The sequence below is a fragment of the Pelophylax lessonae genome (assembly GCF_965119305.1).
Source record: "Pelophylax lessonae genome assembly, chromosome: 2".
In the NCBI taxonomy this organism is placed as follows: domain Eukaryota; kingdom Metazoa; phylum Chordata; class Amphibia; order Anura; family Ranidae; genus Pelophylax; species Pelophylax lessonae.
In genome coordinates this window covers 560071159-560091731 of record NC_138769.1, presented here as the reverse complement: position 1 = coordinate 560091731, position 20573 = coordinate 560071159, and the positions used below count along the sequence as shown (strand labels likewise).

The 20573-nt window shown below is 45.4% G+C and overlaps 1 protein-coding gene across 2 annotated transcripts in view; it reads right to left on the bottom strand.

Annotated features, from left to right (window-relative positions):
* LOC309546288 (inactive dipeptidyl peptidase 10-like) overlaps positions 1–20573 on the bottom strand; it is a 334481-nt gene that overhangs the window by 30107 nt on the left and 283801 nt on the right. For both annotated transcript variants that reach the window (XM_082245881.1, XM_082245882.1), the window contains exons 22-23: positions 6323–6422; positions 2484–2542 (exon numbers count right to left, since the gene is read on the bottom strand). In XM_082245881.1, coding sequence (XP_082102007.1) covers positions 2484–2542; positions 6323–6422 — 159 coding nt within the window. The remainder of the gene's footprint in view (positions 1–2483; positions 2543–6322; positions 6423–20573) is intronic.

Here is a 20573-nt window from a genome sequence, read left to right as displayed (position 1 = left end):
TATGCTTGAAGTCCGCCGGAAAATGCCGGCGACGCCAACAGTCCGCAGAATCAGAAGCATACATCCTAGCAATTCTGACCGGAGTATAATTAATAAATAAGATCCCACATATCGTCCTAGTCATCGCCTTGAAAATTGGGTATCACAGACATCCACCACTCCCTACATTTGTCAATTGACTTTGGGCATGCTGTAAATAATTCCTTGTAGACTACGGACAGTGTCTTAGGGAGTTGTACGGATGCCAACAACTGTTCCAAGTCTGAGGATTGGATCTGTAGAGTGGTGCTTCCAAAACGAGAAAGGAAAGCATGGCAAAGCTGCAGGTAATGGAAAAAATACCATTTTTGAAGTTGGAATCTGTGGCAAAATGGGGCAAATGGTGATTAAGAGAGGGAGAACTTGCTACCCTCTGGTTGCATAATGTTTCGTACCCTATCCCACGCCTTAATCGTGACCCTCATGGAACCCATCAGTGCCCTATAGATTTGCGGTCCCCGAAAAAGTAGATGATGCAATCCTTCATATGAACCCACCAGAGCTGCCTCTAAAACAGTGGCCACATCTCCATCATCTTTGGTTAACCATCTACGGGTATGCTGATGCCTTAAGGGTTCCCTTCACTGGAACTAAGGGGCCAAGCCCAACCCCTGAAAAACAACCCCACATCATAATCCCCTCTCCGCCAAATGATTTGGACCAGTGCACAAAGCAAGGTCCATAAAGACATGGATGAGCGAGTTTGGGGAGGAGGATTTTGACTGGCCTGCACAGAGTCCTGACCTCAAGACGATAGAACACCTTTGGGATGAATTAGAGTACAGACTGCGAGCCAGTCCTTCTCTCCAACATTAGTGCCTGACCTCACAAATGTGCTTCTGGAAGAATAGCCAAATACTCCTATGGCCACACTTCTAAATCTTGTAGACAGCCTTTCCAGAAGAGTTGAAACTGTTATAGCTGCAAAGAGTGGGCCAACTCCATATTGAACTTTATGGACTAAGACTGCGATGCAATTAAAGTTCATGTGCATGTAAAGGCAGGCGTCCTAATACATTTGGTAATATAGTATATTATATACACTGCTCAAAAAATTAAAGGAACACTTTTTAATCAGAGTATAGCATCAAGTAAATTAAACTCCTTGGATATTGATCTGTTTAGTAAGTAGCAGAGGAGATGGTTAATCAGTTTCAGCTGCTTTGGTGTTAATGAAATCAACAACAGGTGCACTAGAGGGGCAACAATGAGATGACCTCCAAAACAGGAATGATTTTATAGGTGGAGGCCACTGACATTTTTTTTCCCTACTCATCTTTTCTTACTGTTTTTCACTAGTTTTGCATTTGGCTAGGGTCAGTGTCACTACTGGTAGCATGAGGTGATACCTGGACCTTATAGAGATTGCACAGGCAGTCCAACTTCTCCAGGATGGCACATCAATACATGCCATTGCCAGAAGGTTTGCTGTGTCTCCCTGCACCGTCTCAAGAGCATGGAGGAGATTACAGGAGACAAGCAGTTACTGGACAGGGCCATAGAAGGTCCTTAACCCATTAGCAGTACCAGTATCTGCTCTTTTTGCAAGGAGGAACAGGATGAGCAATGCCAGAGACCTACAAAATGACCTCCAGCAGGCCATGGAAGGACAAATAGACCTCTACAGGCTAGACAATGGCACCCTGACTGCCATTAGGTATCGGGATAAAATACTTGGACCCACTGTCAGACCCTACACTGGTGCAGTGGGTCCTGGGTTCCTCCGGATGCACAAAAATAGCCCGCCTCATGTGGTGAGAGGGTGCAGCTAGTTCCTGGAGGATGAGGGAATTGATACCATTGAATGGCCTCCACACTCGTCTGACCTAAATCCAATAGAACACCTGTGGGAAATTATGTTTTGGTCCATCCAACGCCGCCAGGTTGCACCTCAGTCTGTATAGGAGCTCAGTGATGCCCTGGTCCATATCTGGGAGGAAATACAACAGTACACCATCTGTCGTCTCATTAGGAGCATGCCCCAACATTGTCAGGCATGCATATAAGCACGACTACTGAGTACCATTTTGAGTTGTTGTAATGAAATTTCAGCAAAATGGACTAGCATGCTGTATCATTTTTTTACTTTGATTTTTGGGTGTCTGTGAATTCAGCCCTCTGCAGGTTGATAATTTTAATTTCCATCAAACAATGTGGCATCCTTTCATTTCTAACACATTACCCAGTCAATATCAGTATAGATATCTAGCATGATATTTTCCCCATTGAGATCTGATGTGTTTTCTAAGTGTTCCTTTAATTTTTTTGAGCAGTGTATACATATATATACACACACACACACACACATTTTTGTTGCTTGCTGTTTTATACTCTGCAAATTTTTCATATGATATACACTATGTGTACTTGGTAAAATAAGCCATGTAGTCAAAAACGCTGAGAAAATACCAATCACATTAGTTATCCAGTTCTCAGGAACATACCATATAGGAAGATCCTTCTTGTGATGGCATCCCCAGGTACCGTTCAGTAAGTACTGCAGCTGTATTACAATTAAAATATATATTTTTTAAATATGGTTAGGATATATGGTAGAAATTGCTAAAAAAAAAACACATTCTCATCAGAACCTGCCCTGGAGGCACAATTGTTTGTGATTTAAATTTTTTCACTTAGCCACTAATGCTGACCCATCCAAATATTTAGGAGATGAACAGAAAGTTTTGATCTATGGGCAAACACGACCAATTTACCCTTTTCTGGTAGGGATATTTGTGGTGGGCTAAAGAGAGAGCACCACACAAAATGATTATAGGCATGGTGTAAGGTGGATGGTTTATTGGGACACATTGTTGAATGTAGATGCTACTTAAGTGGAATTTAAAGGATAAACCAACCAATGATATAGGCTCACTTAAATAAAACATGCAGCTATCATCCCAACAAATACATATTATTTAGCTGTGGCACAACATCTTTGTCAGGTACACAATTCCTCTGAAAACACTCTGAGAAGCAAATCATTCCACTAAAAACACCCCTCTAAGGGAAGCACATACAGGTGCTTTGCATGTCAAAAAATTAGAATATCATCAAAAAGTTAATTTATTTCAGTAATTAAATTCAAAAAGTGATGACATAGGTATATACCCTGTTTCCCTGAAAATAAGCCCTACCCCGAAAATAGGACCTAGCTTTATTTTCGGGAATGGCTGCAATATAAGCCCTACCCTGATAATAAGCCCTAGTTAAAGTTGTTGTAAAAACATGTAATCTATTTTTTAAAAAGGTTATATCAGTGATGATGAACCTTGGCATCCTAGATGTTTTGGAACTCCATTTCCCATGATGCTCATGAACTCGCAAGTGTAGTTAAGCATCATGGGAAATATAGTTCCAAAACATCTGGGGTGCCAAGGTTCGTCATCACTGGGTTATATAATTTACAGTGTGTCTCCTTTTGTAACTTTATTGTGGCAAATACCTTATTTACTGTGCTGCTGGGCGTGACCCGCCGGAGATCTTCTCCTCCCGTCTGAGGTCAGCTGCTCCTCCCTCTGTAGTGCTCGGAGCAGGGAAGAAGAGTTCCGGCGGGTCACGTGAGCGCCCAGCAGCGCTAAAAATAAGGTATTTGCCACAATAAAGTTACAAAAGGATACACACGGCACATTATATAATCTTTTTACAAAACCGATTACATAGTTTTACGATACGTTACCAAGGTTTATTTTTTGGGATTACAGAATGTCATAATGTTGATTCCTGAGCTGATAGAGGGGAGAAGGAGAGAAGACAGGGGACACAGGAACTTTTTAAAAACATTTCATTGTTTTATTCCAGGTTGTTTTAGAACATAGAGAGGGGTAAATAAATAAGACATCCCTGAAAATAAGCCCTAGTGTGTTTTTTGTAGCCAAAATTATTATAAGACCCGGTCTTATTTTCGGGGAAACACGGTAGGTTTTGAGTAAATGGGGTTTCTGTAACATTGTGGTCATTGAATGGGAAAAATACAGTAGTTTGATTTCGTTGTTTATAATATTCTTTTTTTAAACAATGTTTACTTTATCATAGTATGTATCAAGAAATGAGGGAATAGGAGACATGCAGAGTGACAGACTGATGTTAGCATTTTAAATTGAAGGAGCAATGGTCAAAGCACAAAGGAGCAGAATCATTAAAACTGAAGAAAAAACAAATGATCATAAAACTGGAACTAATCACATTTAACGTTTAATTTATGGAAAGCGTATAATTCTGACTGGCCACTATAGACAATTCAGCTTTTGTATTCATTTTCTGTTGCCTGCTTCTAATGAATGATACATAAAAATTATCAAAAAGAAAAGGTTAACGAGGGCACCCGGGACATCGTTGGGGAGAGAGGGGACTCGGACAGGCCGAGACAGATACAAAAGTGTGCTGGAAAGCATATATACTCCAAGCAGAGGCGTAAATAGAACCTTCAGGGCCCTGGTGCAAGAAACCATGAAGGGCCCCCCAATCTTCTTCAAGCCTGGGGCTCTTCCCACTGATCCTAGGGTCCTTTACTCTCATTGCGGGCACCTTTATTACGGTCCCGCAGCGGGACCCTTTCACAAGTTCGGTAGTGGGCCACCTTCCTGCCATCTTGGGGCCTCCCCACGGTGGTGGAATGCCAGGGCCCGGTTGCAAGTGTGACCTTTGTGATCCTGGAAGTTCACCCACTGGTGTCAGTAGTTTTTATTTTTTGGTATTTTAATTGTATTATTTTTTATCATTTTATTTAATTTTTTATTTAATTTTTTTTACAATGTCCTTCCATTCAGAAAAGGAAGGAGCTGGTAAATTACACATTTACCGACCCCTTCCTGGTTCTCTATTGTGACACATCCCCTGCAGCAGCCAGCAGGAGAGGGGAGTGAGGAAGCCAACAGCACAGTTGGGTGGGGGGGGGGGGGGGGCAACACAGGGGGGGGGGGAACCAAAGGAGTACACAGAGGTCCAGAGACAGCAGAACACAAGTGAACTGGATAGGAAGGGCAGCGGGGGCAGCAAACAGAGGAACCAATCTCCTCCATTTTCCTCCTGCAGCTACAGGAGAAAAAAGGAGGACAGTGATTTCTCCACATGCTGCCCCGTCTGCCCCTCCTATCCAGGTGTAAAGGGGGGCCGCACAGGCCCCCTGGAGCATTGGGCCCGGTTGAAATTGCAACCCCTGCAACCCCTGTAGTTACGCCCCTGACTCCATGGTTTGTTCTTTGTTAAAGGCTAAGTTCACCTTTGGAATAAAATTGACTATGCAGTCAAGCCCCAATAGGTTAAAAAACACTGTGCAGCTTAGGAAAACTGATTAATATTAAAGCCATATCTGTAGGCCATGAGCAGAATCACCAAAGCATGGCCAAAAAACTCCCATTTTATGTGATTGGCCCCTTCCTGCCTTGATGCACCCTACACTAAAGAGTATGTTTGTTCTTTGTTAAAGGCTAAGTTCACCTTTGGAATAAAATTGACTATGCAGTCAAGCCCCAATAGGTTAAAAAACACTGTGCAGCTTAGGAAAACTGATTAATATTAAAGCCATATCTGTAGGCCATGAGCAGAATCACCAAAGCATGGCCAAAAAACTCCCATTTTATGTGACCAGCCCCTTCCTGCCTTGATGCACCCTACATTAAGAGTATGTAAAGCCAACATTTCATATTACTAATATGTGCCTGCTGTTCTATGTACTTGTATGAAAAAGTATCCTGTTCTCTTTGCATTGCTTCCTTTGTGTGAACTCCCTGGTGTTCCTCCCAGTCCCTATGCTTTTCTATTTAAAACTGACCACACTAAGCAGGAGAACACACTATAGTGAGTTCTCTGGCTATGCTGGGAATTCATCCTGCTCTCCTCTATTGAGCACACTTGTCCTGACAAATGCCTTTCACTGGGAAGATTAGTATTCTGTTGCTTCGCCTCCCCTAATTCTTATGCAGCTGGGAACAGAGAGAATGTGATCACTAAAAAAAAAAAAAAAAAAAAAAAAGTATTTATAAATGTATAATGTTTTTTTATCTATACACAAATGTATTGCCTTTTTATTTCTATTTGAAACTCAGTGTTTTTTTTTACAAGGTGACAGTTTCCTATCACTTAAGGCACTCTACCCTAGAAACACAGGAGCGAACAATCTCCATCATTCGAAATTGTGCTTGCTCTATGTACCCTTCCAGTTGCAGCAGTGCTGGACTCTGCTTGATAGCAAATAATCAGGGTATGATTGCTTATTATGGTATAAAAATAATTATGGAACTTTTCTTCATAATAGTGAATTTATTTATTGCAACATACTCACAGTGTAGCTGGAAAGAGGTGATGGGAGCAATAACTGCACCGCATACAAATAGATCTTCAGAAGAGGACAAAAGCTTCAGAGCCAGGAAGCCGCCGTAAGCCTAGAAGACAATGTTTAAGTTTAAGCTGAACTCTGAGCACAAGAAAAAAAATTAAAAATCTAGTTATATTGGCAGCCACTCCTTGTACTCCTTGTAATCTTAAATTAGCCTTGTCAAACAAAAGGGGAGGGGACTGCTGTGTGGGTACAATTTGAATTGTTCTCTGCGGGATTTGGAAAGTATACTTGTGTGGTGGCTTACATAATCCTTTAAGCCTGCCACAGAGAGTTTTTTTCCTGTATGATTACTGCTACCTGACAGCAGTTATCTTTGTATTTTGACTGTGGGAGAAACTTCCTGCTGTCAGAATACAATAGAACAGCAGGAGTGATTCCCCCATCAACACTAACTGTAATGGAGGAATCAAGCGATTTTCTTTCCTTCAACCCATGGTTGAAGGAAAGAAAATTGCTTGATTTCCCCATCACTGTTAGTGTTGATGGGGGAACCCGGCTGTGTGCCAAAAAAAATACTTGTATACTCAATCGGGTGTAGCTAACCACCTTCTCAATGGCACACAAAGCCTTTTGATTTCCAACTGCGATTGGCTGTGGTCATTTTGATTAGGTCAGCATAAAAAGAGCTTTCCTGGAGCATTTCAGTCCCTGGTAGTACAACTGAAGCAAACAATCAACTATGGATGGTAAGGCACTGTCAAAAGTTCTCCAGCATAAAGTTGTGGACAGGCATGTCCACATGCAATCAAGACTGAACTTTGCCAAAATGCACTTTGAAGATTCAGAGGCCACATGGAAAAAGGTGTTATGGTCATATGAGTGTAAAATTTTATTATTTGGCCTCAACACCAAAAAATATGTCTGGCAGAAATCCAATACAGCTCACTATTTGTAGCTTCTGACTTTTCTTTTTTTTTTTCTACAGACTAAAAAAAACTCTTTAAAGTGTTCCACCCTAATATTATACTTACCTCCATCTTCTCGCTCCGGGTCATCTGAAAAACAAATGGATAATCGCAATTTTTTTTTTTTACTTAGCTCGTTGAGAAGAAAATATACTCACCTTACTTCCTTCTTCCTCCCCTCGGCAGCCGCGGCGAGTCGTCACTTCCTGGCATGCAATGATTCCTGGGAGCTGAACGTCATCGCTCCCAGGAATCAATGCGCCTGCACCGGCCCCGACGTCAGTTCCGATGCAGGCGCCGTCATACCTTGCAAAACAGCTTCTGGGCATGCCCAGAAGCTGTGCAGGGATGACGCTGCGGCACCGGAAGTGACGGCGGGGCCGGTGCAGTGCATTGTGGGACCGAAGAAGACGGAAGAGGACACAGAAGAGGATCGCACTGGCTTCAAGCTGCCCACACCTGAGATGGCGGCGCTGGAGAATACATTTTCAAGGTAAGTATTTCTTCTAAAAGTAAGTGCAACCCAGGACAGATCAGAGGCTAGCCATTGTGGAATGCACTAGCCCTGACTGTCCCGGGGGTATTTTTATTAAAAAAAAGGTTCACTGGGTGGAACTCCGCTTTAAGTTAAACTAGAAAAAGTGAAGATGAAAACTGATTGTTTAAACATCATCCTCTTAAGGAACAGCTATTTACAATGAACCGGTCTGGGACACTTTCAGTCAGAAGACCATACAATCTACCATTCTCGTCATACCAAGAATATTCAACTAATATCAACTAGATTTCAGGCACAGCCATTCAGCATCACAGTTATACAATTTCCTGCCCTTACAACTGATGCAGATGAAAAAGTTGGCCAAACCCAGGCTAAGACAAGACCTTCAAGCAAAATATACTGCTAAAACAATATTGAAGAACCCCACTCTTTGCTTCTTATTTATTTACTTTTTTTTTTTTGTATTTAGAAATTGGAATGAGCAAGTACAAAATCATATTCAGTGGCACTAGGCTGAACAGTAGTCGTAAGTATACAAAGCAGGTGCATTTAGAAAAAAGATTCATTTACAAAGATTTCCATTTACAGCAACAAAAGTAACATGCATCCCCTTTAAAGGGTTCCAGAAAATATAAACACATTATGCACATCGTAACAGTTGGTCCACCATGCTGCTGTCAGTACATACAACATTCAGAGGGCTTTTAAACTCAGGCCTGTTATGCTATGAGGGGGTACATTACAGTTAAACAATTCAGCTACTCAGCTCAACACAATGTTTTTAAGTTGCTATTAAGACATAGATATGTTTCAAGAAATACCATAACCCATAACCACCAGTTGGAGGGGCAGAGGGCAACAGTGTAAAGGGCTAAAAAAAGGAGGGGGGGATTAGGGAAGACAGGTGATGGGGAATTAGGGAGAGGATGAGAGGAGCGATGGAAATTCCGCTCCCTCTGCTCCCATCTTCACTTACCAATGAGATGGCAGGAGGCAAAGTTAAGGGATCAAGATCAAGGCCTATAGTTTACGGAACCAAGGGGAAAGATGGACTGTCTATCAGGACTTCAGAATATTGAGAAGTATAGGTGCACGCTGTCCATGGTATCCAGGTATCACAAAATGTCCTCTTTATTGTGGAGTGACGCTTTCAGGCTTTCCATAGTTTTAATTTCCTCGAGTTTACTAAACCCCAAGCTTAATATTAACATGAACAAAAAGTAAGAACTAAAAAACAATAAGCAGTCGACTCAAAAAAGAAAACAAAATGAATAAAATAATAAATGTTAATAAAAATCCAAAACCAACAAGCAAAAATAAAAAACAAAACAAAAGGCAGCTGTATATAAATACCCTTAGATGACTATAATTATAAGGCTAATCCTTATTGTATATAACGCTGTATACCGGCCGTCACTAAATGGCGGCCCGCGGTCCATTGGCGGCCCGCACGATGCTTCCGCCCGGACCGCGAGGCTGCCTCCTGTTATCAGTCACTGGTTTGCTGGGACCGCGGGTGTCCCAGCAACCAGTGACGTGCTGTGTGTGCTCCACGCCCCCTCCTTACACCGGCTCACTCCCAGCCGGTGTCCTCCCGGGCCGCGAGTAGGGGCGTGACGTCACGTGCGCGCCCCGCCCCCTGCTCCTTACTGCGGCTTCCATTCAGCCGGGCAGCGAGTTGGGGCGTAACATTATGTGCGCGCCCCGCCCCCTGCTGCTCGTGGCTCCTGGCTCGACTACTGGCTTCAGGTATGTGGAGCACAAGGGGAAAAAGCAATGTGGTCCCCAATTTTAAAGCTGCACTTAAAGCTGATGAGAGGTTTTTAAAGTGATGGGCATATTTTGTAGTGTTCATTGGAGTGCCCCATAAAAAAAAATGTGCCCATCAGAGTGCCCCCTAACATAAAATGTGCCCATCAGTGTGCCCCTTATTTTACGCTGATGGGCATTTTTTATGTTAAGGGGCACTCTAATGGGCATATTTTATGTTAAGGGTCACACTGATGGGCATATTTTATGTTAAGGGGCACTCTAATGGGCATATTTTATGTCAAGGGTCACGCTGATGGGCATATTTTATGTTAAGAGCAACGCTGATTTACATGTTTTGTTTTGACCATCAGAGTGCCCCCTAACATAAAATGTGCCCATCAGAGTGCCCCTTAACATAAAATGCCCATCAGAGTGCCCCCTAACATAAAATGTGCCCATCAGCGTGCCCCTTATTTTATGTTAAGCGTCACGCTGATGGGCAAATTTTATGCTAAGGGGCACGCTGATGGGCACATTTTATGTTAGGGGGCACATTTTACACATTTTATGTTAGGGTGCACTCTAATGGGCATATTTTATATTAAGAGCAACGCTGATGGACACGTTTTGTTTTGCCCATCAGAGTGCCCCCTAACATAAAATATGCCCATCAGAGTGCCCCCTAACAAAAAATGTGTAAAATGTGCCCATCAGAGTGCCCCTTAACATAAAATGTGCCCATCAGAGTGCCCCTTAACATAAAATGTGCCCATCAGAGTGCCCCCTAACAAAATGTGCCCATCAGAGTGCCCCTTATTTTATGTTAAGGGTCACGCTGATGGACACATTTTATGTTAAGGGGCACGCTGATGGACACATTTTATGTTAAGGAGCACTCTAATGGGCATATTTTATGTTAAGAGCAACGCTGATGGACAAGTTTTGTTTTGCCCATCTTTCTGAGTCAAAGCACAGACTTCAGATTCGGACCTCGGCCCAAAGAAAATTTTGGCGACCGGACCTCCTTGAATTTTAATTCATTACCCCTGCTGTATACAATAAGACATCCTGCTAGTAATTGGTGACTGGAATTTCAGAGTAAGAAATAAAAAAGGAAGAAATTATAGTCAGACACGATCATGGAAACCGAAATGAAGCAGAAGACAGAAAGCAAACAAAAAGAAGCTTCAGCCTCCTTGAACACTCAGTCTACAACAGACTGAGTGACCACCTCACTGAGAATAACCTTCTCTTATCTTCTTCAGTCTGGATTTTGCCCTCAACACTCCACTGAAACTGCTCTCCTATATCTCACAAACGATCTGTTAACGGCTAAATCCAAATTACACTATTCTGTAGTCCTACTCCTGAACCTCTCTGCTGCCTTTGATATGGTTGACCACCCCCTCCTCCTAAAAAAAACTGTACTCCTTTGGTCTCCGAGACTGTACTCTTTGCTGGTTCTCATCCTACTTCTCCAACCATACCTTTAGTGTTACTCACAATTCTACTTCCTCCTCTCCTCTTCCTTTCTCTGTTGGGATCCCCCAAGGTTCTGTTCTTGGATCTCTCATATTCAACATCTACACCTTCTCCCTGGGTAAGGTAATAGCCTCCCATGGCTTCCAATGCCATCTCCATGTCGATGATACTCAAATTTATTTCTCTACCCCTCAGCTCACTTCTTCGGTTTCCTCATGTATCACTAATTTATTAACAGATATATCAGCCTGGATGTCATGCCATTTCCTCAAACTAAATCTATCCAAAGCCAAGCTCATAATATTTCCTCCCCCACGTGCCCCTTCCCATGATTTATTTGTCAAGATTGATGTCACAACTATCAACCCATCCTCACATGCCAAGGTTCTAGATGTAATCCTGGACTCTGAACTATCCTTTTGGCCCCACATCCAATAACTGTCCAACTCTTGCCGCCTCAACCTACGCAACATCTCCAAAATACACCCCTTCCTAACTAATGACTCCACTAAGCTACTAGTTCACTCCCTGGTCTTCTCTCACCTCGACTTCTGAAACTCCCTCCTTACTTGATTAACTTTACACAGGCTACCCCCCCCCCCCCCCTTCAGTCCATTATAGATGCTGCTGTCAGGCTCATCCACCTTACCAGCTGTTCAGTGTCTGCTACTCCTCTCTGTCAATCCCTCCACTGGTTTCCGCTCACCCAACAAATTCAATTCAAAATCTTAAAAACAACACCATCCACAACTCTGCCCCAGCTACATCAATAACCTAGTCTCAAAATACCAACCAAATTGTTCTCTTCATCCCTCCCAAGACCTCCTGCTCTCTAGCTTCCATTTCATCTCCTCTCATGCTCCCCTCCAGGACTTTTCCTAAGCCTCTCCAATCCTATGGAACTCCCTACCCCTATCTGTCCAACTATCTTCTACTCTGTCCACTTTTAGACAATCCCTGAAAAGCCTACTCTGCCGCCACCTAACAACTGTACTAACCTAACAAGCTATTACCTTTTGTATCACAGGACCCTCCTTCCTAGATTGTAAGTCTAGGTTGTTAGCAGGGCTCTCTGATTCCTCCTGTAGTAAATTGTATTGTTACTGTACTGTCGGCCCTCATGTTGTAAAATGCTGCTCAAAATTTTGGCACTATATAATTCCAGTATAATAATAATAATCTATGTGTGCAAATGAGGTCTAGGGGCTCGATCACATAGGTGCTGGGGCCTGTACAGTGTGAATCAGTGTATTTTTTTAAAAAATGTGGCTATTTCTGTGTACAGGCAGCCTATGTTACGCTATAGGGATGCACCAGCTGTATGAACACAGCCACAGATTCTAATTTGACAGGCGTGCAGATATAGGTGTATGGCCTCCAAACACTGACAGTGTGTATTTGAGGCCGCTTACCCACACCACGCATTTATCAAATTAGGACCTGCAGCTGTGTTCATTCAGTCACTGCATCCTCATAGAGTAACAGACTCAAAGAGACTTTCTCACACTGTATGGGCCAGAGAACCCATGTGAATAAGCCTTCACTTTTTTAAAAAAAAATTTTGCAATTTTTTAATTATTTTTTACAATTTTTAAAAATACTTTGTTATGTTTTTTACATTTTTTTTACAATGTTGTTGGGGGGGGGGGGGGTTAGGGGGGACTTGGGTGAAATATCAGGGGTCTAAACAAACCCCTGACATCTCACCTTTGAGGCCGAGAAAGGATCTGAGGACACAGATTCTTCAATTCCTTTCTCTGCAGCCTCAGCTGCACTGCAGATGAATGAACAGGAGACAGAGAATCAGCAGATCGCAGCTGCAATGCAGGACTCCTGCAGACCGTCAGTGTAATCTGTCTGCCTGTACATCATACGGGCAGGCAGTTTTCAAAGACAGGAAAAATCAATGAACTACCTAGAGTGCTCAACTGCTCCCTGGTAGTTCATTGAGAACTACAAGCCGACAGCTGCAAAGAATGCCGATACTTGACGCGGCCATGTGGGCATAGAACCGCATGGCTGTGCTGTTTTCAAATAATGACAGCAGATACAGGGAGAAGATCCCCACCTCCTGTCACAGAGAGGGCTCGGATCAGGGAGCGGCTACAGGAGTGGGAACATATTACATGTTCCACCCTAAAAATGGGTGGACCATGTTCCCGAAGGTGAACTTATCCCTAAGCCCTTTTTCACACTGAACATGGCTTTGAAATTGTGCAACTTCATCTGAAATCGCACAATTTCAAAGCAGTGACTTTGGGTATTATTTGAAAGATATCTATGTGTCTTCATGACAGATGTCTGTTGAAGTCGCATCCGAACTTAGCATAAGTAGTGAAGGAACTACTTTTGCAAATTGGTGCAGTGCCACAACTTTGGAAAGATGCCATTGCCGGCAATAGGCTGCGACTTGTCAAATCGCAAGAGGAGTTCCGCCTGGAGAAAAAAAAAATTAAAAATCACCAGCAGGGAGCTTGCGATCTCAGCACCGTAGCCGATTTTCGGATCGGTTGCCGGGTGCTGCTGCTGCCGCCATTCTTTCTAAGGGAAACCGGCAATGAAGCTTTTCGGCTTCACAGCCGGTTCCCTACTGCTAATGCGTGAAGCGCACTGCGCATTCTCATAGGCTCTGCGGCGGAAGGAGAAAGGGGATGGTACTTCCGGTGGATGGCGCCGCAGCGATGTCTCCTGGAAGTGGGGAAGGTTACCTGTCAAAAACAGGTACCCCCCCCCCTCCCCCCTGAAAGGTGTGTAGCGGGGTTAAACATGCCTAAAGACACTGTTTGATATGTGGGAAGGAACTAGGCTCCCTCTAGTGGTAGCTGCATGGAATTTCCCGGGCTGTGACTTCCTTTTCACAAGATGAAGAAACTACATCTCCCAGGCTGCTTTGCAAGATCCAGGGTGCACGGCTGCACCGCACGGCACTATGGGGGAGGTTATTTAAAGGAAGAGAGAAGCGCGCGAAGGGGGGGGGCCTTTCTGCGCTGGACTCTGAGGAACCAGCGAGCGAGAGTGAAGGACTGACACTGGATATTGGGCCAGAGCCTTTTAGCCTGGAGGGACGACGTGGAACCGTCCCATCTCAAGCACGAGGCACATTCCTGGAGGTCATACTGCTGTTTGCCGAGACCGGAAGTCATCCGCCAGAAGGACCCCGCGCGGCTGGCATATAGCCAAAGGACTGAGACCGCAGTGGAAGCGCGCGAAGGAGAAACTTCTGTTGGTGAGAGGGCACATGCCCAATAACTGACTTTATCTGCTGAAGAGACAGTTTTATCTACAGATAGCGGTAGCGCAGCAGGAGGTGATAAAACCCCGGGGTTTATCACCATACTCTCTCAGGAGACTCATAGACAAACAATAAGGTCTGTAAAGGAGTCGCCAGAGGCTTATCTCTCTCGCAGAAGTTATTGCTCAGTTACGCAGACACCCTGCGGTGACAACTAACAGCTCAATGTTTTTTTTCTCTCTTGATCTTTATTCCTAATCTGAATTACAAATGAGCTCTATTCAATAACCTTGCTAGCGAAGATCAACAAGAAAGAAGAGAACTCTGGGGGAGGGACTCAGATAGGCCCACCTACCTGGTACTGTGTCTAGCCTTAATGCAGGAGGAGTGTGGGGGTATTCTTTTACCTTTTTAAAGCTGTTTTAAATAACCTTTTATGGACTTGTATTGTATTGTATTGTATCTCCCCTATTCAATTTGATACATAGTAAACTAAGTTTGGTTAATTACAATCTTGTGCGTTGTTCCATTGTGTCACCCAGAAGGACTACTATTCAAGAAGGTAACAAGGTATTGTTGCATAGTGAAGTATTGTATTCCAACCTGTGTATCTATTTGATAGTCCAGTCCTATTCTGGGTCAGTTGTGCCTGAGGAGGGATCGAGCCAATTTGATTGGGTTGTTAGGCAGGGTGTAGACCCAATAATATAATCAGCAGCTCCTGCGGGGGTGGTGCTACACGTGGGGGCTCGTCCGGGATTTCTACAGTCCTGCAATACAACCCTCTCAGCCATAGAATCCCCTCCCACGCAGAAATGGATCCTGTCGCTGCTGCTGAGTGGTGCAAGGAAGAGAATGTCATAGTGGAAAATGGCCTGGTGGTTGAAATCAAGGGAGAAGCCTGGACTGAAGAAAAGCTCCTCCCTGTTTTGAGGGCACTATCCACAGACAGGAAATTTTGGGTGATTGACATGAAAACTGACACCACTGTCCCACACACGTATGCACTGTGTGAGTGGAGGAAGGGGGTCCCTGATTATTTCAACGGAAACAGTGTAAAAACTACTGACCAAACAGAACTTTTCCTGATACATCCAGGAGTTCCTATTGCGGGTCCCTCATCCACCACCCCTGGGGTATCCAGCCAAGAAAAAGGTGTCCAAGAAGGGCATCCTGAGTCATCACCTTTGTCGACTTTTAGCTCAGAACTGTGTGCTGTTCTTGGGGAGATTGTGGCAAAATGTAGTAGGGACTCCTCGAGCTATTTGATGACTGGATATAGGAAGCTCCGGACATTCTCTGGGAAACAGCCTGTGCCTTCAGCAGAAGATGGGTTCGAAGAGTGGTTAGATACCGCCACTCAGGCTTTGGAGGAATGGGAGGTACCAGAACAGCACAAGAAGCAGAGAATCACAGAGAGTTTAAGGGGACCTGCATTAGAGGCTGTACGTAATCTAAAGCTTAGCAAGAAGAACTGCACTGCACAGGATTATTTGGACATTCTGCAAGATGTGTTTGGTCGGACGGAGAACGCGGCTGAACTTCTCTACCAGTTGGACCACTGTTATCAAGAAGAGGGGGAGAAGTTGTCCGAATTCATTAAACGTCTGGATAGGATTATCCACCAGATTCTGTTAAAGAAAGGAATAGACCACCGGAAAATAGATGAGACTCGTGCACGACAGGTTCTGAAAGGGGCTCAACCTTTAGATCCCATTGCCATACTGTTACGAACTCGTCGAGATGGCGGCATTCTAGAATACCCCGATCTGATTCGAATGGTCAGAGAGGAAGAGGTTATGTTGGACAACAAGAAGAAAAGTCGGCAGTTTGACTCAACTGCCCGGGTTGGAGTGATAAGTGTGGAAGAGGGTGACTCTCAAGTTGAACTCCTAAAGACCCAAGTGTCTCAGTTGATAGAAATGGTGTCCATCCTGACTGGTCAGGTATCCACTCTACCCAAGGGGAGTATATCGGAGAGGCCAGATGAACCTGTTAGTCTCAGCACAGATCCAGAGCCACGGCCTGCAAGATTGTTAACTTGTTTCAACTGCGGGGGAGTTGGGCATGTTAGAAGGGTATGTCCCAGCTCAGGAAATGCTGCCGCGAAACCTCGCGAGCCAGCGGGAAACTTCAGAGGACACCGGTGAAGGAGTCAACCGGGTGTCCGCCAGTCTTAAGGGACTCCAGAAGTGGTGCAGGATCAGGGAAACTGAGTCAGGGGGTCAGACCCAAATATAATACCCCCAGTTCTAGACTCCGGGTTACTGAGGGAAGGAAAGTCAATGCACACCGGGTTCAGCGGGGGCCCAGATCAAGGAAGAAAAAGGAGAAGAGGGCCAGGGTACAGAGAACTGAATCAGACAACCAGGCTACATCAAGAGAATTCTCAACTAACTTGGTCGGGCCCTCCCCAGTGGTCTCGGTTCAGGTGGAAGGAATTTACACAAGAGCCCTCCTTGACACAGGGGCCCAGGTGACTCTTTTGTATAGAGACTTCTATGATAAATATCTTACCCATCTACCTTTGCAGAAGTTGGAAGATCTGGAGATATGGGGTATTGGGACCCAAAGTTTTCCCTATGACGGGTATCTGCCAATCAAGTTGACCTTTGATCCATCAGTGGCTGGTGAAGCGGAAACCTTCGACACCTTAGCGGTGGTCTGTCCTCGTCCACCAGGGGCCAACAAAAGCTCTCTCATCGTAGGAACAAACACTGACCTGGTAAGGCGCCTTCTGATACAACTGGTCCAGGGACAAGATGCTCAGGCGCCAAGGATCCATCCCATGCTACGGCAGGCCTACCAACGATTAGTGTTGGAGCAAGAGACCCCCGCAGAAGGAGTTGGACGACTCTGGAAGCTGGATAGAGCAGAAAAGGTCTTACAGCCAGGAGAGGTGGCCTGTTTTAAGGCTTCTGTTAAACTCACATGGCAACAGCCGGGTCCCTTCATTATCTTTGAATCAGGTCAAAAGGAGAGACAGAGAGGGATAGAAGTGATCCCTGAGGTGATCCCTTTGAAGGTGTTACAGGAAAACCGTGGAAGGGTTTTAGTGAGTGTCAGAAACACCTCTATTACACCAGTGAAGGTACCGGCCAGAGTGCTCCTGGGCCAAGTCAACCCGGCTACCCCAGTTGCCCCCATTGATTTCAAAGAAAAGGAACAGGGTGAAGCGGTTATAGAGGAGCTTTGCTCTGGAAACGCTGCCCTCCCGCCGGAATGGGTGAAGAGGGCCAAGGCACAACTTGCTCGATGTAGGGAAATATTCTCTAAGGACGAGTTTGACGTGGGATGTGCCAGGAGCGCTACTCATAAGATCCGCCTGAGTGAGGACAAGCCTTTCAGGGAGAGAGTCCGGCGAGTCCCCTTAGGTGACTTAGAAGATCTACGTCAACAGCTGGCAGAGCTCAAAAAGATCGGGATTATCCGAGAATCCAGGAGCCCGTATGCTTCCCCGATAGTGGTAGTCCGGAAGAAAAATGGATCTTTGAGGCTTTGTATCGACTACCGAACGCTGAACAGAAGAACCATCCCAGACCAGTATACCACTCCTCGAATCGAAGATGCCCTACAGAGTCTGTCAGGGGCGAAGTGGTTCAGTGTGATGGACTTAAAGAGTGGGTATTATCAGATCCCCATGCACCCTGAAGATCGGGAGAAAACAGCCTTCATCACCCCTGTGGGGTTCTTTGAGTTCAATCGCATGCCTCAGGGGTTGTCCGGGGCCCCTGCTACCTTCCAAAGGCTGATGGAGAGGACCGTTGGAGATATGAATTTGATAGAGGTACTGGTATACTTGGATGATGTTATCGTGTTTGGCAGAACTTTAGAAGAACATGAGGAGAGGTTGGAAAAGGTCTTGAAGAGGCTATATGAAGAAGGTCTGAAACTTTCTCCTGAGAAGTGCCAATTCTATCAGTCCTCGGTCCATTACCTGGGCCATATCGTGTCTGAAGAAGGGGTGGCCACTGACCCGGACAAGCTGGATGCTGTTGCTTCCTGGCCGAGACCCACAAATGTGACCGAACTCCGGTCATTCTTGGGCTTTTGCTCCTATTACAGGAGGTTTGTGGAGGGGTTCGCCCAGATTGCCCGACCCCTAAATGAGCTCCTGAAGAATGAAGAAGATGATGTCCCTGAGTTGGTAAAGCCGGCGAAGTCCACCATAGGCCCCCGGAAGGCTAAGGAATCCATCCAGGATCAGTGGACCCCGGAATGCGAAGGGGCCTTTGTCCAGCTGAAGGAAACCCTAACCACTGCCCCTGTGTTGGCCTATGCGGACCCCACAAAACCATATGAACTGCATGTTGATGCCAGCCGAGATGGGCTGGGGGGGGGTACTTTATCAGGAGCATGAGGGTCATCTGCGACCTGTTGCCTATGTGAGCAGAAGCCTATTGCCTGCTGAAAGGAATTATCCTACTCACAAACTTGAATTCTTGGCCTTGAAGTGGGCAGTGGTTGACAAATTGAAAGACTACCTGTACGGAGCTGAATTCATTGTCAAGACAGATAATAATCCCCTCACCTATCTGTTGACTACGGCCAAGCTGGATGCAACAGGACATCGATGGTTGGCTGCCCTCTCTAGCTTCAATTTTAGCCTGAAGTATCGGCCAGGAATCGGAAATAGGGATGCAGATGCCCTATCCAGAAGGTTGCATGTTCCACAGGAACCTGCGGAAGAATGGACTCATTTGGCTCCAGAAGGGGTGCGTGCCCTATATCAGGGAACTGAATTTCGATCCCGAGGAGGGTCAAGAGCAGAAGAGATTGGGGTTTCGGCTATCGGAGTACCCAAATGCTACTGCCAGGTGACCCAAGTTGAAGGGGAGGGTTTGCCCCGGCTGTCCAAAAGGGACTTGCGGAAGGAGCAGTTGGAAGACCCTTTGGGAAAACTTCTCTTGGAAGCTCTGGAGATCCAGAGCCCTGAGTTGCTTCTAACTGACTCCCCTCAGGGGGCCCGTCTGTTGCATAGAGAGTGGACCCGGTTACAGATCAGAGAAGGAGTGGCCTACCGGAGAGGTCCATCTGAAGATCTGGAGGAGAAGTGGCAACTGTTCTTACCAGCTAAATACAGAGAGGGAGTTCTGGCCGCTCTTCATGATAATCATGGCCATCTGGGGCCCGAAAGAACCTTTCAGCTTGTCAGGGACAGGTTCTACTGGCCTTGTATGAGGGCCGAAGTTGAAGGATACTGTCATTCTTGTGTCCGGTGTATACAGAGGAAGACTCTGCCACGTCAAGCAGCCCCAATGGGCCATCTACAAAGTCAGGGACCCATGGAGCTGGTGTGCATTGATTTCCTTTGCTTAGAGCCTGATCTGAGTGGCCAGGGGAATGTCCTTGTGGTAACAGACCATTTTACCAGATATGCTCAAGCATTCCCAACAAGGGATCAGAAGGCCTCAACGGTAGCCAAAGTTCTTGTAGAGAAGTTCTTTGTACATTATGGGTTACCACAACGCCTCCATTCTGATCAGGGAAGGGACTTTGAAAGCAGACTGATCAAGAGACTGTTAGATATGTTAGGCATTCAAAAGACTAGAACCACTCCCTACCATCCACAGGGGGATGCCCAGCCTGAACGATTTAACAGGACTCTTTTGGATATGTTGGGGACTTTGAGCTCAGAGAAGAAACAGCATTGGGGCAAGCACGTAGCTGCCATTGTGCATGCCTACAACAGCACTGTCAGTGATGCTACTGGATATTCCCCTTATCGGCTGATGTTTGGAAGGGAGGCTCGGTTGCCAGTGGATTTGGCCTTTGGCATTTCGCCTGATCATACCTCTTCAGCATCGCATAGAGGATATGTGGACCGACTGCGGAAGAGTCTGAAAGCGGCCTATGACAAGGCTCAGGCCACATCTGATCAACGTGGACTGCGGAATAAAAAAAATTTCGACCTAAAAGTTCGGATCCATGACCTGCAACCAGGGGACAGGGTTTTGTTGAGAAACTTGGGTGTCCCGGGAAAACACAAGTTGGCAGACCGCTGGAAGTCCCAACCTTATGTTATCTGCAAGCAACTGCCAAACCTTCCTGTGTACCAAATTCGGCCTGAAGGAAGTGTGGGTCCATTGAAGGCTTGGCATCGGAACCATTTGCTGCCTCTCTCTGAAGCGGTTCGTATGCCCCCTGTGGAAGACTTGTCAGAGGCCCCTTCGACTTCTCGCCGGTCCAGACCAGTTACCAGATCTCAGACGACGCTCCCAGATGAGGGAGAGGGAAGTTCTCCATCTGAAGATTTGGAAGATGAAGAGGAGGTACCCGACTGGTTGTGGTCATCTCAGTTGCCAGAACCCACACCTGCCTCCC